Below are 25016 nucleotides of genomic sequence, written 5' to 3' on the forward strand. Positions count from 1 at the left end.
ATTGGATGACGTGATTGCAACTTAGTCTAAGCTGACAAAATATTTGATTTCATGCTGACTAATCCGGAGCAGCAACCTGGTAATATCGGCAGAAAATTGTATGAGGCTATTTGCACGAGGATTAGGCAGAGAAGAAACCCTCGCATTTTGGGAGTCCTCGGGTACCTGGATGATCCAATGGGTTATAACTCTGTCTAGAACTGCTGACTTGCAATTCCACCAACAAATGATCTTGCCAAAGTTCCAAGAGACGTTTATACGCAACTGTTCTCAAACAAACACGACACATCATTTGATGACAATGGGGAAGAAGATAATGACCAAGCTGAGCACACTGTGAAGCAAAGTAAATGTGAAGAGCTCACTGCCATTCTCCCCAGAAAGAATGCTTAGAAGCCCAAGCCAATGGAGCCATATTCAACCCCGCAAGAGATTTTGAAGATATTGCGGAGAGAAATGTTTGACCTGTAAAGCACGTCGAAACACCCAATCACACTTGAAAAAGTGTACAGAGCACTCATGACTATCCCTTCTAGCTCAGTTGACTTTGTAAGATATTTTAGTGTAATGGGTTTTTTGTGATGAAATTGTACACATAATTGTGTGATGAGTGTTGATGCCTTATGTTTTTTGAGATCTTACCTAATGACAGTCGAAAGTAGGTTTACGTTTGTGAAATAAAGGTAAATTTGTCATGAAAGAATGAAAATCACAAAAATTGGATTTTTGAAAATTAATTATTTTAATCAGGGGCAAGGTGATTAATGATTATTCACTTTTTCAAAATTAATCCATGAATCAGCTCGCCAGAAAGTAGCCCGAATTCAGGGATGCCAACAGCCCCTTGAGGTTCACTTGCAGCTCTTCAAACATTGTCTAGTGCATTCGGGGCTCCTGATGTGACCTCCTTTGCATTGGTGAGACCAAACGTAGACTAGGTAACCGTTTCGCCGCACACTTGTGCTGTGCTTTCCAAGGCTTGCTGGTTGCTAATTATTTTAACTCTCCTTTCCATTCCCATACCGACCTTTCTGTCTTTGCCTCCAGATTGAGGCCTCGCATAGACTGGAGGAACAGCACCTCACTTAGGTAGTTTATAACCCAATGGTGTGAAATTTGCATTGTTGGTCAATAATAAAGTTAATGTTATATTCCAAAAAAAAGTAATGTCTACATACCATGAATAAATGGTTAATGAAATTAATCTTAACAGGAATAAACACTTGGCTCTAGGTTTACCCTGGTCAATAATGAGTGTAGGAAAATAACTGCAGATGCTGGTACAAATCGAAGGTATCACAAAATGCTGGAGTAACTCAGCGGGTCAGGCAGCATCTCAGGAGAGAAGGAATGGGTGACGTTTCGGGTCGAGACCCTTCTTCAGACTGATGGGGTCGAGACCCTTCTTCAGACTGATGGGGTCGAGACCCTTCTTCAGGTCAATAATGAGGTAATATGGTGCTGAAGGATCTAAGTTACCATTATTGCGTTTGTAGCATGTGTACTGGGGTGGGATGAGGTGGGGTGGCCTCACAGCTCCCGATGTGGGCACCTTTATGTCGGCAAAACCAAGTGTAGAGTATGCGACTCTCATAGAATAAAGAAAAGTATAGCACAGGAACAGGCTTTTTGGCTTTTTGTGCACATGATCCACATCCCTCCATTCCATACATATTCATGTGCCTATCTTAAAGCCTCATAAATGCCATCATCATATCTGCACCACCATCACCCCCGGCAGCATGTTGCATGCACCCACCACTCTCTGTGTAAAAATATTTGCCCAGCACATTTCCTTTAGACTTTGCCTAACTCATCTTAAAGCTATTCCCTCCAGCCTTTGATATTTTCACTGAGAAAAAAGTTCTGACTGTCTACCCTATCTATGCTCCTCATAATTTAAATGCTTCTCTCAGGTCGCCCCTCAACCTCCAACATTACAGAGAAAACAATCCAAGTTAATCCTTCTTCAGTCTGAAGAAGGGTCTCAACCCGAAACGTCACCTATTCCTATGCTCCAGAGATGCTGTCTGACCCGCATGCCAGATCTGAACTGTGATCAACTGGCCTTTAAAGGACTCCCAAATGACAGATCTGGACTTTATCAACAACAACTGCTCGCAATTTATTCTCCGTAGCCCCTGTCTAATAACGTTGTAATCTGCCTTAGTCCAACGTGGTACCTTCCCCCACAAGGTACAGACTTATCTCCTTTCAAAACAATCTTAAAACTTATGGAGATGTAATCACTAATAATCTTCAAAATCCAATACCACTAAAACACCAGCCACCTGGCCAGCTTTGTTTCCTAATACTAGGTCCCATATGGTCCCTCTTCAAACTGGACTATCCACATAATATTTCAGGAAACCCTCTTGGATACAGCTAACAAATTCTGCCCCATCAAAGCCTTTTGCATGAAGTCTATACTGGGAAGTAAAAGTCACCCACCACAACAACCCTGTTCATTTTGCATCTTTCCATAATCCGTCTACATATCGGTTCCTCTATTTCCTGCTGGATATTGGGGGACCTGGGTAGAGTGGATGTGTAGAGGATGTTTCCACCAGTGGGAGATATAGGACCAGATGGTTCACCCTCAGAATAACAAGATGTACCTTTAGAATAGAGATGAGGAGGAATTTCTTTAGCCAGAGGGGTGGTGAATCTGTGGAATTCTTTGCCAAAGACGGCTGTGGAGGCTAAGTGTTTAGATATTTTTAAAGCGAAGATTGACAAGTTCTTCATCAGTAAAGATGTCAAAGGTTATGGGGAGAAGACGGGAGAATGGGGTTGAGAAGGAAAGATAGATCAGCCATATTTGATTGGCGGAGTAGAATTGATGGGCTGAATGGCCAAATACTGCTCCTAAGACTAATGAACGCATGACCTGTAGAACAATGCCATTGGAATGATTGCACTTTCTGACTTTTGAGTTCTAACCATATTGCCTCAGTAGATGAACCCTCCAGTATGTTATCTCTGAATGTCATTGTGATATTCTCCTTGAATACTAGAGCAACTCCTCCACATATTTTACCTCCCTCTATATCACATCTGAAACATCAAATCCTGGTATGGTGAGCAGTCATGTTCCTTTTACAGCTATGTCTCTGCAATAGCCACAACACCCTAGTGCTAAACACTGATCCATGCTCTTCATTCATCTGCTTGACGAAACCCCTTGCATTGAAATAAACACACTTCAATGCTTCAGCTTCACCATATTCCCTCACCTCTCCTGTCTGTTATTCCTTTGAGTCTTACTGGTCCTAACTTCTAACTTCCCTGTCAATCCTTCCATTTGCTGATCTTCTCCTCTGGTACCCAACCTCTCTACAAGGCAACTGCCCCCCCTCCCCCCACCTCCAGTTCAGCTGCAACCTGATCCTCTTGCAAAGGACACCCCTCCCCAAGAAGAGATCCTAGTAGTTCACAAAAATGACCTAGTAACCTGGTGCCAAGACAACATCCTTTCCCTCAATGTAAGAAAGACAAAGGAAATTGTGATCGACTTGAGGAAACAAAGCAGTACACATACCTCCATATACATTGACAGCGCCGAAGTAGAGATGGTTTAAAACTTCAAATTCCTAGGGGTCAATGTCACCAGCAACATGTCCTGGACCAGCCATATCGAAGCAATGGCCAACAAAGCACAAAAAGCATACTTTCTTAGAAGGCTTAGGAAGTTTGGCGTGTCTCCACAAACTCACCAACTTCTATAGATTATCGGGAGGGATCATGGGTTGGTTTGGGACCAACTCTATCCAAGACTGCAAGAAATTGCAGAGAATTGTGGACGCCCAGACCATCACGCAAACCAACCTACCTTCCATTGACTCCATCTACACTTCATACTGCCTCCAGCATAATCATGGACCAGTCCCACCACAAACACTCCCTCTTCTCCCCTTTCCCATCAGGAAAGAGGTACAGAAGTGTGAAAACACTTCCAGATTCAGGCTCAGTTTCTTCCCAGCTATTATCGGGTAACTAAACCATCCTATCACCAACTAGAGATCAGTCCTGACCTACCATTTACCTCATTGAAGGCACTCGGACTATCATAAATTGGACTTTATCTTGCACTAAATGTTACTCCTTTTGTCCTGTAACTGTACACTGTGGACGGCTTGATTGTAATCACGTATAATCTTTCTGCTGACAGGATAGCATGCAACAAAAAAGCTTTTCACTGTACATGTGACAATAAACTAAACAAACTTGCAACCTTGCTCCCTGCATCAACTCCAGAGCCATGCATTCAGCCTACTTATCTATTTATTCCTACGCTCGATAGCATGTGACACCAGAAGGAATCCGGAGATTACTACCCTCATAGTCCTGTTTTTTAACCTTTTGCCTAATTCCCTCTATTCACTTTAGACAATAGACAATAGGTGCAGGAGGAGGGCATTCGGCCCTTCGAGCCAGCACCGCCATTCAATGTGATCATGGCTGATCATTCTCAATCAGTACCCCGTTCCTGCCTTCTCCCCATACCCCCTGACTCCGCTATCCTTAAGAGCTCTATCCAGCTCTCTCTTGAATGCATTCAGAGAATTGGCCTCCACTGCCTTCTGAGGCAGAGAATTCCACAGATTCACAACTCTCTGACTGAAAAGGTTTTTCCTCATCTCAGTTCTAAATGGCCTACCCCTTATTCTTAAACTGTGGCCCCTTGTTCTGGACTCCCCCAACATTGGGAACATGTTTCCTGCCTCTAAAGTGTCCAACCCCTTAATAATCTTATACGTTTCGATAAGATCCCCTCTCATCCTTCTAAATTCCAGTGCTTACAAACCTAGTCGCTGCAGGACATCGTCTCTTTTCCTACCCATGTCATTTGCGGCAATGTACACAATGACTTGCAGGTGATCACCTTACCCAGTGAGAATGTTCTGCAGTCGCTCTAAAACATCCTGGACCCGAAAACTAGGGAAGCAACACACTGTCCTGGAGTTTTTGTTTACTGCCACAGAATCTTCTGTGTGTGTGTCCCAATTAACAAGTCCCCTATAACGATCACTCCAGAGCCAAGCCCTGTGCCACAGACCTGACTGCTGCTGCTGTTCTACCCTGGCCGGTCATCCCCCACATCAATATCCAAAAGGTCTTCCTTGAACAGAGACCCAATCAATTTCCTTCCACTAACATTCTCCTCCGCCTGGCAGAACTAGTCCTCACTCTCAACAATCTCTCTTTTGACTCCTCTTACTTCAAATTAAAGGGGTAGGTACTTGTATGGGCCTCAGGCATGCCTGTCTTTTTGTTGGTTACGTTAAACAGTCTATGTTTCAAACGAGAACAACAGAATAGGCAGGAGATAGGCAGGGAGCGAGGAAGGATTGTTGGTTAAATTGCACTTTTTTTAATGCAAGAGGCCTGTCAGGTATGGCAGATGAACCGCGGGCATGGATAGGTACGTGCTTGTGGGACGTTGTAGGCATTATGGAAACCTAGTTAAGAGAGGGCAGGACTGGCAGCTCGGTGTTCCAGGGTACAGATGCTTGAGAAAGACAGAGGTGAGGGTGAAAGTAGAGGGGGTGTTGTGTTATTGGTTAAGGAAGATGTCAGGACAGTGGTTGGAGGTGACATTATAGATGGTTCATCTAGTGAGCAGGCTAAGGCTTTATTCCTTGTAGTGCAGGATGTTGAGGGGTGATCTTATGGAGGTGTACAAAATCATGAGAGGAATAGAACAATTAAATGCAGAGTCTTTTGCCCAGAGCAGGGTAATCCATAGGTTTAATGTGTAGGAAGGAACAGCTGATGGTGGTTTAAACTGAAGATAGACACAAGATGCTGGAGAAACTCGGCGGGTCAGACAGCATCTCTGGAGTAAAGGAATAGGTGAAGTTTCAGGTTTGTTCGAGGTCAGTCTGTAGGAGGGTCTCGACCCAAAACATCACCTATTCCTATTCTCCAGATATTCTGCATGACGAGCTGTGTTACTTGAGGATTTTGGATCTATCTTCGGACATAGGTTTTAGGTGATGGGAACATGAGGGGTAACTTTTTTAAACAAAGGGTGGTGGGTGGGCACTATCGCAATGTTTAGGCAACATTTAGACAGATACATGGATAGACAGGTTTGGAGGGATATGGGGCAAACGTAGGCAGGTGGGACTAGTGTAGATGGGGCATGTTGGTCGGTGTGGGCAATTTGGGCTGGAGGGCCTGTTTCCACACTGTATGACTCTACGACTCTAAATAGGCACTATTATTCATTTTTAGGAAATATTTATCAAAATTATCACATCGGACTTTAGCTCCATAATCCAAAGCTAGCAAGCAAGCTCTATACTATTACCCCAGCTCCTGTCGTTGAAGTGAGGATGGCGAAGGTGGTCACTCTGTGTGTGTGTCTTCATCTTAATCTACACAGAAGCAGCCTGGAGTGGTGCAATATCCATTGATACACTTGTGCATTTCCCAGGTGCAGGGCACCGGTGGACATAACCAAACTGGAGCAGAGATAGACACAAAATGCTGGAGTAACTCAGCGGGATAGGCAGCATCTCTGGTGAGAAAAAATGGGTGACGTTTCAGATAGAGACCCTTCTTCAGACTGAGAGTCAGGGAGAGGGAGACTAGAGACATGGAAGGGTAAGGTGTGAAAACGACAGATCAAAGCAGACGTTGATAATGAAATGTAGAATGGTTCATTGTTAGCTGAGAGGAAGTTGACAACGCAGTATACAATCAGTAAAATTTAGGAGAACAGTGAGTCGAAGAACGAGGCGAGGGTTGTTGAGAGACGGAGAAAGAGGGGATGTAAGCGTTACTTGAAGTTAGAGAGGTCAATATTCATACTGCTGGGGTGTAAGCTGCTCAAGTGAAATATGAGGGGTTGTTCCCCCAATTTGCGCTGGGCCTCACTCTCTCTGCCAATGGAGGAGGCCCAGGACACGAAGGTCAGTGTGGGAACGGGAGGGGCAGAGTGCAGAGTGCAGAGATATGTCACTTTTCTGAGGAAAGGTTGTCGGCCCCGAATCATTTGCCTCATCCTCCATGGTTGCTACCTGAACTCCTGCGCACTTCTCAGCAATTTCAGTTCTAGTTTCAGGCATGAGTTTGGCTTTCTTTTCCCCGCCAGTTATCAACAGACAATAGGTGCAGGAGGAGGCCATTCGGCCCTTTAAGTCAGCACCACCATTCAATGTGATCATGGCTGATCATTCTCAATCAGTACCCTGTTCCTGCCTTCTCCCCATACCCCCTGACTCCGCTATCCTTGAGAGCTCTATCTAGCTCTCTCTTGAATGCATTCAGAGAATTGGCCTCTTGCCTTGTCGACGCCTGCCCTTGCCTTGAGTTTGGGCCTTTGCTTGGTTTCCAGGGGAGACGCCGCCCCCTTGGTGCTGCCCCCTGCCGGCGGCGCGCGGCGCCTCACCCATTGTGACAACGCGGCCGCGCGCCCCCCTGGTGAACGCGCCCGCGCCGCTAACGGCCCACCCATTGTGAAGCGCGCCCATATCGGGTCCGCCCATTGTGACCTCACGGCCGCGCGCCCCCCTGGTGAACGCGCCCGCGCCGCTAACGGCCCACCCATTGTGAAGCGCGCCCATTGTGACCTCACGGCCGCGCGCCGCGCGCCCCCCTGGTGAACGCGCCGCTAACGGTCCACCCATTGTGAAGCACGCCCACAACGGCCCGCCCATTGTGACCTCACGGCCGAGCGCCCCGCCCCCTCTGGTGAACGTGCCTGGGGCTCGGGCGGGAGCGGCGCTAACGATGAGCGCCTCGGCTGTTCTGCTGCGCGGGGCCCTGGCGAGGCTGCGCTTGTCCGCCGGGCAACGCCTGCAAGTCCGCCTCACTGATCACTGCCTCAGCTTCAGCTCCCAGTGCCGGGCGCTAGCCTACGCCAAGGACATGTTTCTGGGCAAAATTAACCAGGTACCTGGGAGCGGGGGCCCACGGCGGGTGTGGGTACTAAACACGGTGCAGCGGCCCGTGGGTGGAGGAGGTACATGGTTTAGGTTCATTATTGTCGCAGTCATTGACAAAGTGCAGTGAAAAGCTTTGTATGCTATCCAATATGTACATAAATGCACATCGTCAAACTCAAGTACACAAGGTAAGAGCAAAGGTGAAGATGCTTGAGTGCTGAATATAGTTTTCAGCAAGGCAGCGCATACAAAGTCCAATGTCCACAAGGGGGTAGAGGTGAATCGGAAAGTACTTCAGTTTATAGAAGGATTGTTCAGAAACCTGATAACAAATGGGAAGACTCCGTTCCTGAATCCGGTAGTGCGCGCTTTCAAGCTTCTGCACCATCTGCAGAACGGGAACATGGTGGAGAAGGAATGACTGGGGTAGGACATGTCTTTGATTCTGTTAGCTGCCTTTCCAGGCAGTGTGAAGTGTAGATGGAACACAGTCTGGTATTTGAGAATGCACTGGGCTACATCTACAACTCTACAGCTACTTGCTGTCTTGAGCAGAACTCTTCTCAAACCATAGTATAAGAAGATAACTACAGATACTGGTACAAATCGAAGGTATTTATTCACAAAATGCTGGAGTAACTCAGCAGGTCAGGCAGCATCTCGGGAGAGAAGGAATGGGTGACATTTTGGGTCGAGACCCTTCTTCAGACTCAAACCAGATGGCTGTTGAGAACCAGATGTTCTCAAATGAAAGAAGGCATCAGGACCAGACCAGATACCAGCCAGAGTTTTAAAGAATTGTGCAACAAGCTTAGCTCAGTCTTTCAAAAGATTTGTCAGAAGTCTGTGAATAGTGGAGAACTCCCAGAAGATTGGCTGAATGCTAACATTGTCCCCACCTATAAAAAAGGAGATAGGATAAATCCTGCAAACTATCGCCCAGTTTCACTGACCTCCATACCATGCAAGATTCTCGAACATATAATCCACTGACATATCATGGACCATGTTGACTTCCACAAGGTACTAACAAACCACCAACATGGCTTTAGACAGGGTCGATCATGTGAAACCCAACTGGCGGGACTCATCGATGACCTAGCCAGGTCACTCGATAACAAGGATCAGACTGACCTGATTATATGAGACTTCAGTAAGGCTTTTGATAAGGTTCCTCACAAGCGGCTCCTGTACAAGCTCAACCATGTAGGAATAGATGGCAACCTCCTAAAATGGATTGAGATCCCTTTGACAAGGAGACACCAGCGAGTTCTCTTGGAGGGAGAGACGTCTATTTAAACTCCTGTGACATCATGTGTGCAACAGGGGACTGTCATGGGTCCATTGCTCTTCCTACTGTATATCAATGACATTCCAAATGCAGTTCTGTCCAGAGTTTGACTCTGCAGATTGTGCCATAATTTATAGAGAGATGAAAACACCAGAAGACAGCTTGTCCTTACAAAAGGATCTGGATGCTCTCTGTGAGTGTGGGAAAACCTGGCAGATGTCATTCAATACAACCAAATGTCATACCATGCATGTCTCACACAAGACTAAACCACTTTTATTGGAATACAACATGGGTAGCCATACATTACTTGCTGTCGACCATCACCCATATCGAGGAGTCGAATTAAGCAAAGATTTAAGTTGGGCGACGCATATTGGTCAAGTGTCTAACAAAGCAAATAGAACGCTCGGCCTTCTTAAAAAAAATTTCCACGCATGTAGTACATCTGTCAAAGAGAACGCTTACAAGTCCTTGGTCAGGCCCAAATTGGAGTATTGGGGAGCTGTATGGGATCCTTTCAACAACAACAAGATCACCCTGGGGAAAGTACAATGCCGAGCAGCTCGCTTTGTATGTTATGACTACAAGCATGAATAATATGCTGACTTTCTCGGCTGGGATACCCCAGAACTCCGCAGAATCAGGTTTAGACATTGCAATTTACAAAGAGATTCACAAAATCATGCCATCAAATCTTCCGTCATCCCAGAGCACCAACTCCCATGAAACAAGATAAAATACACCCTACATCATCAACTCGCTGAATTTCAATAAACTTTGCTACCAATATTCCCTTTACCCTAGGACGATAAGGGAATGGAATATGTTATCACCCAACACAAGTGCTGCTCCCGATGTTCAGTCATTCAAAAAGGGGATTGAGCAACTAGATCTCCTCAACTTGGTCAAAAAACCCCACTTCAAAATTTAATCACTACTCTACTCACTCCGACCTGCACGAGATAACCACTTATGAGGTGTTTGCGCAGTAATCAACCAGAACCAGAATATTGTGCATTTGTAGAAGTTTATGAGTTATTGGTGACATGCCTCAGTCATCTCAGGAAGTAGAGGCGTTGGTGTGCCTTCTTGGCAGTCGCATCAATTTGGTTGGTCCATGACAGATCATTGGTAATATTAATGCCAAGGAACTTGGAAGCTCTTAATCATTTCCACTTTAGCACCTTGCATACTGATTGGAGCATGTACTCCTGCTTCCAGAACTCAACAAGTAGTTCCTTTGTTTTGGAGAGATTGTTGTCTTGACACCTTATTACTAAGCTCTCTATCTCCTTCCTGCACTCTGTAATATCATTCTTTGAGATCCGGCTCATTCCAGTGGTTTCATCTGTAAACTTGTGATGGAGTAAGCATAAGACAACCAGGGGAAACATGGTGTTAAACCAAGGCATTTAATGTAATCACTCGGAGTTCTCTGTAAGGTGCAACAATGTTGCTGTGAACCAAGTTCCCATATCGAACATAAGGTCATAAGATCATGTGATAGGAGTGGAATTAGGCCCTTCAAGTCTACTCCGCCATTCAATCATGGCTGATCTATCTCTCCCTCCTAATCACATTTTCCTGCCTTCTCCCCATAACCTCTGACACCCATACTAGCAGAAGATGCCTGCAGCCCTGCAATAGCCAGCAAATCCATCCCACCAGTCTCTCAAATGCTCGCTCATGTGTAGAGACTGCCCATAAGTTAGGCATTCACGACCTGGGGAAGACCTGCTTTGTATAGATCTACACAAAACGTGGAGTATGGAGGTTCTGTATTTGGCCTAATTTGTAGCTAGTGCAGGTCATTAATTGCAGGCGCGAATGGGACGGTGTGAGTTGCCATATAGATAGCAGGGTTTTGGATGTTCTCAACTTCATGAAGGGTGATGATGGGAGGCCAGCAAGCATTAATCGATTGTAAATGTGAAAAAATGGTGGTTTGAGAATTTCAACAACAGCAGAACACCCCATTTGCAAATGTAACAGTGAGCTGAAATGCAACTGTTTATTGTGTGTTCAAGCCTTGGAAGCCAACGTATTAGCAATAAGGAAGATTGAATAATCAATTTAATATTTTGCTTTAAGAGGATCTTAGATTGTAAGTAAATCCCTGAATAACAAGCATTCTAATTCAATGCATTTGTTTATATTCTAGCACGAAGTTTTTCCCTATCCAGAGGTCAGCAAGGAAGAGTTGGAGGAGATTAATCAACTTGTTGCACCCGTGGAAAGGTTTTTCAATGAGGATGGTGAGATTTCTTTTTGTCTAATGTGGATTATGTGTCTTTTTTAATGGTCATACTTTATCGTTTGTAACTATCTGTTATGTCGGTCTTGGCAGAGGAAAAAAAACCTGATACTGTGTGTCGAAATTGAAGAGCTTAAATTCATCTCTTCCTGGGGCTCATAGCCATAAGCACTGGTGTGCCCACACTTCCATGGGCATCAGGCTGAAGTTTAGATTTGAATCTGAACCACACCATGTGAACGTGTATCAATGTAAGTGATACAGCTTCCCCTCATTTAGCTCCACGTTTCATTTGTCATATTCAAGTCAGCACAACAGGTGGAACCTTGCCAAAAATACCCATACAAAGCCCTCTCACCTGTATCCACCTATTAGTCACCATGCTTTATCCTGCCCCTCCTCTCTTCCATGTTTCTCTGCTGCCGCCGCAATCAGTATGAAGAAGAGCTCGACCCAAAATGTCACTTATCCATGTTCTCCAGCAATGTTGCCTGATCCACCGAGTTACTCCAGCGCTTTGTGTCTTTTTTTGTGATTTTCAGTCAATCCAGTCCATGTGACCTATCCACCTTCAGACCTTTCAGCTTCCCAAGCACCATCTCTTTAGTGATAGCCACTCCACTAACTTCCACCCCTGACTCTCTTGAATTTACGGCACATTGCTGGCGTCTTCCACTGTGAAGACTGATGCAAAAAAGTATTCAATTCATCTGCCATTTCCTTATTTCCCCATTATCACTTCGCTAGCATCATTTTTCAGCAGTCCAACGTCCACTCTTGTTTCTGTCTTACTCTTTACATATCTGAAGAAACTCTTGCTATCCTCTTTTATAATATTGGCTAGCTTACTTTCGTATTTCATCTTTTCTTGCCATATTGCCTTTTTAGTTACCCTCTGTTGTTTTTTAAAAGCTTCCCAATCCTCTAGCTTCCCACTAATCTTTGCAATATTATATGCCTTCTCTTTTAGTTTTATACTGTCTTTAACTTACCTTGTCAGCCACGGTTGTCTCATTCTCCCGTTTGAATCTTTCTTCCTCTTTGGAATGAAAAGATCCTACGACTTCCAAATTGTTCCCAGAAATTCCTGCCATTGCCGTTCCACTGTCATTCCTGCTAGGATCCTTTTCCAATCAACTTTAGCCAGTTCCTCCCTCTTGCCCCTGTAGTCACCTTTGCTCAATAGAAATACGGACATATCTGATTCCATCTTTTCCCTCTCAAATTGCAGGTTGAATTTTATCATGAATTTGGTTCTTGATTCCCCTTTACAAAAGACACAGTGCTTTCACCCTATCTTTTGCCCCTCATGATTTTATACACCTCTGCTTTAGTTTGTGCCATTGTGTTTATTCAGCCCATCATTGTTCATTCAAAATAGCTAACATAGGTAGGCTCCACACTTTCTAGGTGTAGATTGCTGTCCATGGGAAGTGAAGGGCAGCATAGTATGTGGAAGAAAGGTAGTGGAAGTTCTCTCTCAGAGGGGATAAGGAAGATTTATTTTACATTGTAAAGCTTTCTCATCTGGAAGCTATTACCTGAATGTTTAGAGATAAAGGAAACAGGCCTTTTCGCCAACGGAGTCCACGCTGGCCACAGATCACCCGCACACTGGTCTATGTTATCCCACCTTCACATTCTACACACTCGGGGCAATTAACCTACAAACCTGCACGTCTTTAGAGTGTGGGAGGAATCCGGAGCACCCAGAGAAAACACACGGTCACAGGGAGAACATTCAAACTCTGCACAGACAGCATCGGTAGTCAGGATCTAAACTGGGTCTCTAGCGCTTTGAGGCACCAGCTCTACCACTGCCCCACTATGCAGCAACTACATGTGTATTGTAGGGTTTGAAATGAAATGCCTTTATCATGCTAACTTGGAAAATAATATTATCTTGACCACCAATATGATTTTCTAAGATAGGATATGTGTAAATCATTTTTTACATTCTCGATGGAAATTGTTTTAATAGTTGTACTTTCTTAAAAGACCACAAGACTACATTGTATGTGTGTGTAATTAGTGAGCTAATGGTGCTTAAATTTAGAAAAATTATCAATAGAGAGTCATAGAGTGATACAGTGGGGAAACAGGCCCTTCGGCCCAATTTGCCCACACCGGCCAACAATGTCCCAGCTACACTAGTCCCACTTACCTGTGCTTGGTCCATATCATTCCAAACCTGTTCTATCTGTGTCCCTGTCTAACTGTCTCTTAAGCGATGGGATAGTCCCAGCCTCAACTACCTCCTCTGGCAACTTGTTCGATACACCCACCACCCTTTTGTGTGAAAATGTTACCTCTCAAATTCCTATTAAACCTTTTCCCCTTCACCTTGAACCTATGCCCTCTGGTCCTCGATTCCCCTACTCTGTGCAAGAGACTCTGTGCATCTACACGATCTATTCCTCTCATGATTTTGTACACCTCTATAAAAACCCTCCTCATCCTCCTGCGCCCCATGGAATAGAGACACAGCCTACTCAACCTCCCCCTGTAGCTCACACCCTCTCGTCCTGGCAACATCGTCGTAAATCAACAGGTACAATGTACCTGTATTTCTTGTAAATAGAAAATATTCTAGCATAATGGTGACTTAAATCATTGACCACAAAGTAGTGAGTTAAACAAATACAGTCTACCCTCGTTATTATGGAACTAGTTATAACAGATTTCGATCATAGTGGACCGAGCATTCCCACAGTAATCAGACTGCACTGAACACAGGCTGCCAGTTACACTGTGGAGGCCATGGAAATTAGCGAGCAATTGCTTCGATTGACACTTGTGCAATGATACACATAAAATGTTGGAGTAACTCAGCGGGACAGGCAGCATCTCTAGAGAGAAGGAATAGGTGATGTTTCAGGTCGAGAGACCGGAAACGTCACCCACTCCTCGCCAGAGATGCTGCTTGTCCCGCTGAGTTACTCCTGTGTCTCTCTTCGGTTTAATCCAGCATTCTTCCTACGCCTGTGCAATGATGCTCTCTTAAACAAACAGCCTTTAGTATTTTTAGTTTGCAGTAACAAAAATGTTGCTGTTAAAAATAGCTGTCTTTGAAAACATCTTGCTGTTTCTTGGAGTGAATCCCTTACTCGGTTATAGCAGACAACCAGCAATAATGGACACCATTCCACTCGATCCCCATCTCCCCATGGTCCTTTATAATTAGGGTTATCTGGATAACAAGACTACTCAGGATTATGAAGAGGTTATTATCAGCATGGAAATAATGATCTAAACATTCTAAAACACTGTTAATTTTAAGGAATGTACTATATTGTTGGCATCTTCTTGCATCCTGGTTACAAAAAGGTTTTGTTGTTTTATTCTTCAGGAATAGTAAATTACTGTCACCAGTTGTAAAACCACAGCCTTCAGCTCAAATACCATACTTTTCCAAATGACCATTGCATCCATCCTGTAGAAATGAAACCATTTGAAAACGTGTTTCGTAATAGAGATCTGCATTGGTAGGTGGAGCTTCTTTTCCAGAAAAGTATCTCATCCTCTAGCAAATTATTTGAACTTTGTTAAAAAAAAACTTTACATTTGCGTTTTAGTTTAGTTTAGAGATACAGCATGGAATCAGGCCCTTCGGCCCACCATGTCTGCACCGACCAGCGATCACCTGTACACTAGTTCTGTCCTACACACTAGGGGCAGTTGACAGAAACCAATTAACCAATAAACCTGCACGTCTTTGGAGTGTGGGAGGAAACTGGAGCACACAGAGTGTCTCAGCGACACCGTGTAAACTCCATTCATACAGCACCTATAGTTAGGTTCAAACCCGGGTCTCTGGCGTTGTAAGGCAGCAACTCTACAGCTGCACTACTGTTCCACCCTTGTACGCATTAGTTTTTGTTAAAAATTAATGAGTACAGTAAGGTTAGAATTATTGGAATGTTCTCCTTATTGACATTTAGTTGAATGGTCTAGTCCTGCTTCCAATATAGAGCTCTACAACACGGAAACATGCCTTCAGCCCACCTTGCCCATGCCGATTAAGTTGACATTTTGTCCCATTGCCTGCAGTTTTTCCATCGCCCTCAAAACCTTTCCTCTCTATGTATCTGTCCCTTGTATCTGCCTCTTAAGTCTCTCACCTCTCACCTTATGCCTCTAGTTTTAGAATTCTCTACCCAATGGTAGAGAGAATAAAGTTTTAGACTATTTTCTAAGTGCGAAGAGGATCCAGAAATCTAATCTTTAAAGGGACTTGGGAGTGCTGGTGCAGGATTCCCTAATTTGTAGGTTGAGTCAGTGGTAAGGAAGGCAAATGCAATGTTAGCGTTCATTTCAAGAGGACAAGAACATAAAAGCAGGGATGTATTACTGAGGCTTTGTATGGCACTGGTCAAACTGCATTTGGAATATTGTGAGCAGTTTTAGGTCCAGAGAACTTTTATGAGAATGATCCCGGGGATGATTGGGTTAATGTGTGAGGAACCCAGAATGGCTCAGGGCCTGTACTGACTGGAATTAAGAAGGATGAGGAGCGTTCTCATTGAAATCTACCGATTGATAGATAGAGTGGATACGGAAAAGATGTTTCCTGTAGTGAGAGACTAGGAGTCTAGGATCATGGACGTATCTTTGCAATGAGGGTGAGGAGGAATTTCTTTAGATTGAGGCTGGTGAATCTATGGAATTCATTGCCACAGACAGCTGTGGAGGCCAAGTCATTGGGTATTTTTAAAGCAGACATTGATAGGTTCTTGATTAGTAAGGTCAAAGGAGGCAGGTGAATGAGGTTGAGAGGAAAAAATAGATCAGCCATGATCGAATGACGGAGCAGACTCGATAGGCCGAATGGCCTAATTCTGTCCCTTTGATCTTATGATGGGGTGTTGAAAATGGCATCGGGAATACCTACCTTTTTTGGGGCATAAATTATTGGAGCAAGAAGTCTTGGTCCAACTATAAAACATTGTATGCATTTCTGGTTGCCACACAATAGGAAAGACATGATTGCACTGGAGAGTGTTCAGAGAAGATTCACCAATATGTTACCTCGATGGAATATTTCAGTACTGAGGCAAGACTGAATAGCCTGGGCTTATTTTCCTTTGAGCAGAGGAGGCTGAGAGGACATAATAAAGATACATAAAATTATGAGGCATAAATAGGGTAGATAGAAATCTTTCGTCTTGGCAGAAATTTAATGTGAGGTTTAGATGGTGTACAAAGATTATTTTCTGAATACTTTTCATTTTTTAATTGCAGAGACATTCACAAACATCCAAACACTCTTGTAGTTTAAGACATAGTTTGACTTGCTCTTGTGGGGTAGAATTTACTATTACATTAGAAGGTCCTGCACCACACAGGAGATTGCCAATCAGGATCTAGCTTCAGGATCATGTTCAGAGAGGGTTACCACTGCATTTCACTCAAGTGGGCCACACTGAAGCAACCAGTGGACCAGGCATTGTGCAACTATGTATCAGAGCACATAATGTAGTAAATTCAATTTTTACATTTTAAAATTTGCTCTAAAAATTCACAATCTTCTGTGATTAAATTCAGTCGACTTACACTGAAATATCAGTGGAAACACCATACTGTGCTTTTTTTCAAATGTAAGATTGAATGATAATGGCGCATGCATGTTTGACATGCCAGTATATATTCGGATCATCAAAATTGTTTTTTTCTTCAACAGTTGATTCAAAGAATATTGATTTGGAAGCAAAAATTCCGACAGAAACTATGAAAGGGCTCAAAGAGCTGGGCCTCTTTGGGCAACAGATTCCTGAAGAGTACGGTGAGTTTATAATTGTTGAACAACAAAATTACTGCAGGCAATGTAACCTTGCAGGTCAAATAATTTACATTTGCGTAACTGTACAATAAAGAGTAGAACAATGTCTGCTAACCACTAGATTTAAGTTTTGACAAAAATAGAATGACTGCAGATTTGTTGATGCCTGTTTCCTGCAGGTGGCCTTGGCTTATCAAACACTATGTATGCACGACTTGGTGAAATTACGTCCTTAGATGGATCCATTGCTGTTACCCTGGCAGCGCATCAAGCGATTGGCCTGAAGGTATTGGAGATATTTGATTCTTTTGGCTAAATACATTTCAAGCATTGATTTGAATTAGACAATTGAGAATAAGCTGACAATTTATCGGAAAAAAGACACACAAAGTGCTGGTGTAATCCAGTGGGTCAGGCAGCATCTCTGGAAAACATGGATCAGAAGCAGGATACTAACTCGAAACATCATCTATCCAAGTGCTCCAGAGGTGCTATCTGACCCACTGAGTTACTCAAGCACTTTGTGGGTTTTTTTAAGAAACCAGCATCAGCAGTTCTTTGTATCTCCTAACAATTTATCAGTGTGTCCTTTCAAAAAAAAGCTCTTAAAGTTAAGTGAATAACTTAAGTGGACATTGATTTAGATATAGGACTACAGGTGCTCCTCAACTTACAATGGGGTTACATTCCGATAAACCCATCGTAAACTGAAAATATTGTACGTTGAACTGCATTTAATACAACTTATCACGCTGTCGTTGCCCAGCGTTTGCACCATTGTAAAGTCGAAGCATCGTTAGTCAGGGAGCATCTGTAACTGTGAAAATTAATTAATGTATAATGTTGAAGTTCATGATACAGCTTTCACATGTGAATTCAGCTCCATTTCCTGCCAGCATTTTTTATTTTTCTTTCATCCAATACGTGAAATATTGTCTGAAAAAGGATATCATCCCGATACACCACCTATCCAGGTTCTCCAGAAATGCCTGACCTGTTGAGTTACTCCAGGACTTTGTGTACTTATATGAAACCTTAGTTGGTGTCACTGAACAAGCATAACTTGATTTAGCCCAGTTTGTCTCTTCCCAATCTTTTCTTTTTGGATATTAATTTAAATTCAAGCTGCAAAAGAAACATGATCCTATAGTGAAACAAGCAGGTTTTGAAGATTCAGATCAATGATGGAGAAAGAATACTTAAATAAAAATAAAATATTTAAACGACAATGAACAGCAATAAAATAACCACACATTGAGACTAGACAAAATGCTGGAGTGACTCAGCGGGACAGGCATCATCTCTGGAGAGAAGGAATGGGTGACGTTTGGGTCGAGACCCTTCTTCAGACTGAGAGTCAGGGGAGAGGGAGTCTGGAGGTATAGGGTACAAAGAGAATGTAAGGTGTGAAAATGACGGATCAAAGCAGACGATGATCTTGGAAATGTAGAATGGTACAATGTTGGCTGAGGGGAAGGTGACAACGAGGCATACAAACAGTAAAATTAATCAGGAGGACAGTGAAACTAGTCGGAAAACTAAGGTGGGGGCGGGACTGTCCCGCTGAGTTACTCCAGCATTTGGTGTCAATCTTCGGTGTAAACCAGCATCTGCAGTTCCTTTCTACACACACATTGAGTCTCATGCCTTTCTGGGGCACTCGTGGTCTGAGGTGTAGTCCAGTGTGCTTACTCATCAGCAGTTCTTTGTATCTCCTAACATTTATATTTTCAATTTTACCGTGCTTCTCGGATGTCTGAGATAAAAGGTGTGCCTTAATACTATGGGCCATTCTGTATGACCTGAGGCCTCATAATTTACTAGTTCTTCCAAGTGAGCAAAATTATTTTTCTAAGCACCTAGTTTTTTTACTAAACAAGCCTGGTTTCTCAATGAATGCTGTTAGCGGACAACTCCGTTTTAGGTGAGAAGCATGCTTTAATCTTTACATTACAGACCCATAAATCTCCTCTGTGAATGGTCTCTACGATAGGTAGAACCTTGGCTTGAATTTTAAATCTTGCCGTGGTTGTGCAGTGCAGGGAGGTCTTCTACTTGCAATGACTCAAGACATAGGCACTTTCCCAATTATTCCAGACAAAATAATGGAGAAATTAAAATAATATTAGATTTGTTAAATTGGCAAATTTAATCAGAATGTTTTTTGCTTTAGACTGGGATGGAATGGAAGTGAAGTCTAGAATCAAATAATTTTTCTTTGTGTTGATGTTGATCAAATTAGTTTCAATGTTTGTTATTTTCGTTGTTGTAAAAGTGGTTGTATTTGCACACAGAGTCCATGATGGTATGGATTCACCATAGCAATCAATGTGAGCAACAGAAACTGATAATTGCTAATTTGTATGAGTTTAGGGAATCTTGATTGTTGGTAATGACGAACAGAAAGCCAACTACCTCCCTAAGCTTGCAACAGGAGAGCACGTTGCAGCTTTTTGTCTCACAGAACCTGGAAGGTAAGAAGCGAGCTACATGAATCAGGTAATTATATTGCATTTGTAAGAGTCATCCATAGGAATGATTTTAATCATTTGCACAAGAGTAGTCTTGGGAGAATTTTAAGGTCAACAGTGAATAATGAAACAGTTTATTAATAACCAAGATGTGCTTCTGCAAATGATATTTTTAAACAATTACTGTCTAGACTCTGGCCACTGGTGTTTGCATTTAAAATGTACACATACTGTGTGGACAATCAGCAGTGATGTTTTTAGACTTTATTTCTCTGCATCGTTACACTAAATAATGTATATGTATTACAATACTTTAGAGAAAAATATCAAAGCATGTACTGCTACTAAGATTGGGTCCTGCTCTTTTCCACAAACTCTTTAAATTGTTAACTGGCTTTTGGAAAATGAGGCCAATTTTAATAGTCACTATTTGGTTTCATCTTTCCATATAAAGTTGTAAAACAGTGGGTTTCAAACCTTTGCCAGGAGGGCAGAGCATTAGTAACTTAACTTCTGCTGCACATCTGCTTTTTAACTTTAATATCTTGCCAGAAATAATGTGCATGTATAATAGGTCTTGAAGTAGTTTTAAACATGGTGACATTCTCTTATGGGCCATTTAGGATAGAGGAACTGCAGTCTGAAAACCTGAGATAAAATAGGTATATTTGGGTAATAAGCTTTGTATAGCTTACAGCTGAGGTTAGTCTTCCCACATGCTGGCTGACTTGTGCATTTCCAGCATTTCATGTTCATATTCTTATTCCCTGTTCATATTCTTATAGCTATATCTAAACTAATCGGGTATTCTTGGCTGTATGAGAGAGCCATACTTGGAGATGCAAGCCACCTTCTCAGATTCCCTGATATTAAACAGACCTCAATCTGTGCTAAAGCAAGCAAGCGAGGTGTCTATGTGCGCGCATGTGTGCATGTCCACGAAGACAACAGATGAGACATTCAGTTATTCATCTTGGTGCACAAAACAAAATGGCAGTGATATTTTTTAAATCATGAGCGATTGGGTAATCTTGTTGTTCAGTGACACAGGTGTCCTTGTGCACAAAGTCATGCAGATGCAGCAACTGATTCGGAAGGCAAGTAGTATTGTGGCATTTATAATTAAAGGGTTTGGAATGTGTCTCACTGCAATTATGTCGGGCCTTGGTGAGCCTGCACCTGGCATGGTGTGTTTCGTTTGGGTTTCCTTAAAAAATGGATATACTCTCCATCATTCACCGGACTTGTTCCAAGAATAACAGACATGCTGTATACTGACAGAGTGAGTAAATTAGGCTTGCATTCTTAAGGGGTTTTAGAAGAGTCAGATGTCATTCAAGCTTACAGAACTCAGCATAGTAATTGTAACAAGATAGATGTAGAGAAAATGTTTCCTCTGATTCAGAAGTCCAGGAGTCACAAGTCTGAGAATAATGGGACTGAAAAAAAGAAATTCTTCATATAGGGGCTGATAAATCTTTGGAATTTTCTACTCCCAGAGGACTCTGGAGGTTCAATCATTGAGTTATTTCAGAATGGGGATTGATTCATTTATGGACATCAAGAGACTTGAGGAATATGTGAATAGTGCATGAAAATGGGATTGAGGTAGAAGATGTGTCATGATCTTGATGAATGGCAGAGCTAGTTCAAAGGGCCAAATAATCTACTCCTGCATTAAATTCATACTGTATGTATCAACAATGGTAAAATAGTGAGTATCAACAGGAACAATCTGTCATTATGCCAGTTTATCAAGAGATGTCTTCTCACATTGTATATACATTTCCTTTCCAGTTTTGTAAAAGGCATGCACCCCACTGAATGAAAGTAATTTTAGTGATAGTACCTGTATATAATTCTGGGTGATACCCAACTTTTAACACGCATCACAAATATTTATTATTTTTTGTTTAGTGGAAGTGATGCAGCATCGATTCAGACCAGGGCAAAACTCAGTGAAGATGGGCAACACTACGTTCTCAATGGATCAAAGGTAGATGCAGTGTTCAAACAATTTTGTTCAACATATTTTTTTGTTTCTTTTGATGTGAGTTATTGTTGGATTCAAGAAATACAGGTAGGTAGCCTGTAGTTTTCTTTTCTAGTTCCATACTTTAAGAAAGGAACCATGCTAATAAAATACTGAGTAAAACTTTATAATCTTGTACCAGAATCAATTTAAAATATCCATTTCATCTATTTCTTTTTATCATTATAAATCATCTCTATATCAAAGCTAATCTATTATATTTTGTCTTCTCATGTTAACAGTCAACAAACTTGAAATTCTTTCTCATCGTTCTGTCTTACTGACCATAGTTTTCATTTTCTTTTCAAAGCGAGAGCTTCGTATGGCCATTATATTTAAATCAATGAGTGGCTAAACCATATACAGAAAATGTAGTTCTCTGGTTTAATCAATGGCATGTGTAGTGTCAGATATTCTTATTTGGCCACTAATATTGTTAAGTTTTCCTAATATTGCTCATTGTTTAGATTCCAAGCACTTCTGGGTGTGCAAATCTCTGGGGTGAGAATAGTTTGTAAATTTAATTCACTATGAATTTATCCTGTAAACATTGGGCAGTTTAATAAAGGCAACATGATAGTTAGCACTGTTCCTCACAACATCGGGGCCGTGTCTTCATCTCAAGTGCTATCTTAGCTGAGTGCTCTGTCTGGTGTTCTGGTTTCCTGCCAGACAGGAATGTTGCCAAACTGGGTCCTGTAAATTGCTCCTTAATGCAAAGTAAAAGCAGAAATAGGCAAATGTTAATTCAGTTCCAAGAAAAAAAATGAAGACAGGATTTTTGTGATATTTGAGAAAGTGGCTTGTTGGTTTGGTGGAGGTTTTATTTGAGTTAATGTGCTGCCTCATTTCAATTCTGATTTGTCTTGACAAAGACAATGGAGATGTGTATGAAAAGTTATAAAAGGGAATTTCAAATGCCTGAGACAGTCATAAAGGTTCTTCTGCAATGGACAGACTGCAGTCAATCTAGGTTTTGCTCATAATTTCTAGAAAACAATTTAACGTAGTGGTTTAGAATTTACAGTGAGATAGGCCACCTGTTTTAACTGATTTATTCACAAAATGCTGGAGTAACTCAGCAGGTCAGGCAGCATCTCGGGAGAGAAGGAATGGGTGACGTTTTGGGTCGAGACCCTTCTTCAGACTGATGTCAGGGGGGGCGGGACAAAGGAAGGATATAGGTGGAGACAGGAAGATAGAGGGAGATCTGGGAAGGAGGAGGGGAAGGGAGAGACAGAGGAACTATCTAAACTGATGATTTACCAAAATAACATCTTGTGTACAAACTTGCTGTAAGATATCTTCACCTACCGTGGCAAGCCGCAGTTTAGCCAAGGGATATACCATGGTAAGAATGCGACCATGTGATGGGTAGTCATGGGCAAGGAAGATGAGTCTCTCCTACAAAACTCAGAAACTGAAAGCTAAATGAACCTGGCTCGCAATAGCCTTAAAAACATTATTCCCTTATCATGTATCTATACACTGTGAATGGCTCGATTGTAATCATGAATTGTCTTTCTGCTGACTGGATAGCACGCAACAAAAGCTTTTCACTGTACCTCGGTACAGGTGACAATAAATTAAACTAAACTAAATATTTCTACCACTGAGACATTAAAAAACAATTGCATTTTTGAACACTGTGTAAACACTATGGAAACTAAAGAATTTCACACCTCCAAGAGAACATGAAATGAAATAAAATGATAATTAGCAGAACATTATTCTCTGAAATTGTACTTTCCTGATGTTTCCCAATGGCTTCTACTGCAGATCTGGATATCAAATGGTGGAATTGCAGATATTTTTACAGTGTTTGCACGAACAGAAGTGGTTGACAAAGATGGTACAACCAAGGACAAGATCACAGCTTTTGTGGTGGAAAGAAAATTTGGTGGTGTTACCAATGGGAAACCAGAAGACAAACTGGGAATCCGTGGATCAAATAGTAAGACATTTCTAATTCAGGCATGAAGGCAATTAATTTTCTTGTTACCATAAAAACCAAAATGCAAATTCATTACATATGATGAGCTAACTTTGTATGCTAAATATGCTGCTAACTTTTGATAAATTGGTAACAAAAAAACTTTTAATATATTGTAAGTTTATAGTATCTGGTAAATAGTGACTATGATTGTCACCTGCTAATCTACCCAGATTGTGGAGATTGTTTGCTAAAATTTGGTCAGGAAATATTGATCGTTTTTCTTTTCACTGAGTTTATTCAGAATTATGAGCAGATTGGGAAATTTTCCATCTGCGTCAATTAGCCAAGCCGTTCGGGAAAAAAATTGAGGTGTAAAAGTGGAATCCTGTTTTGCATTTTCTTAGAGTGATTCTCTGTTTAACTAACAGTCTGAATTGAGCTGGATTCAGCTCATATACAGGTCCACCTGCACTTACCTGTGCGAGATACAGAGGACTGATAAAATGTACTCCTTGGACTCATCCAGTGAGACATGACGTGGCCTCAACAATTCTTAAAATGGATGTAAATAAAATAGAACAAAGTTGATTTAAAAGACTGGCAATTGGAAATAAACCAAAAATATTAAAATCAACTTAAAAATATTTTTTTTCCCCCTCTGGAACCCAGATTAATAAGATCTTCACTGGGTTCTAACATAAACCAGTGAGTGGATTCTATCGTGCAATGCTGAGCAACCCCAGAATTACTCTGCTGATTCATTGAACTCTCTGTGGTGTCCTTAGATGGAGTAGTGTGGGAGACTGGAGCAGATGAACACCCTCAGTTCGTGTCCAAACCACGAGGCACATCCAACATAATTCAGCACATAATGGCCTTTGGCAAAGATGTTTTTTGTAAAATATATATTTTCCTTAGTTTCCCTTTTAACCCTCTGGTGAATGTGACTATTTCCGTTGCCACTCTGTTCACATCAGTTTCTAAGGGAAAATGTGTGCAGAATTGAAAGACATTCTTACTTTTAAGATTAGTTTTGTAACTAATTTTTCAGATATGTTTAACAATAGTTAATGTTACAGGGTTCCATATTTTAGTCTGCAGAAGTCTGCTTTAGATATTTGAATGCATCTTAATTACATGTTGACCATGTTCATTATTCCCATTTGGCCTCAATTTGCTGAAGTCGGCAACTCAACATTGTTTTCGTTTAAGCGGAAGCCTCTACATGTACATTTCTCTCTGGGTTAAGCTACTGAAAGTGTTAGTTGATAATGGTATGGGGAAAGAAAATATTTATCTGGAATCTGAATAAAAGAAATGCCCAACATATTGAAAGGTTGACAAATGAAAAGAGG

General features: G+C 42.0%; 1 protein-coding gene across 1 annotated transcript in view; it reads left to right on the plus strand.

The window, feature by feature from the left end:
- The first annotated feature begins 7712 nt into the window (after nt 1-7712).
- acad9 (acyl-CoA dehydrogenase family, member 9) overlaps nt 7713-25016 on the plus strand; it is a 53951-nt gene continuing 36647 nt past the window's right edge. Inside the window, exons 1-7 of the mRNA XM_078413953.1 lie at nt 7713-7902; nt 11351-11444; nt 17124-17225; nt 17402-17508; nt 19596-19696; nt 21611-21689; nt 23505-23679. Of these exons, the coding sequence (XP_078270079.1) occupies nt 7741-7902; nt 11351-11444; nt 17124-17225; nt 17402-17508; nt 19596-19696; nt 21611-21689; nt 23505-23679 (820 nt within the window). The 5' untranslated portion in view covers nt 7713-7740. The remainder of the gene's footprint in view (nt 7903-11350; nt 11445-17123; nt 17226-17401; nt 17509-19595; nt 19697-21610; nt 21690-23504; nt 23680-25016) is intronic.

The sequence above is a fragment of the Rhinoraja longicauda genome, chromosome 17 (assembly GCF_053455715.1).
Source record: "Rhinoraja longicauda isolate Sanriku21f chromosome 17, sRhiLon1.1, whole genome shotgun sequence".
Classification (NCBI taxonomy): domain Eukaryota; kingdom Metazoa; phylum Chordata; class Chondrichthyes; order Rajiformes; family Arhynchobatidae; genus Rhinoraja; species Rhinoraja longicauda.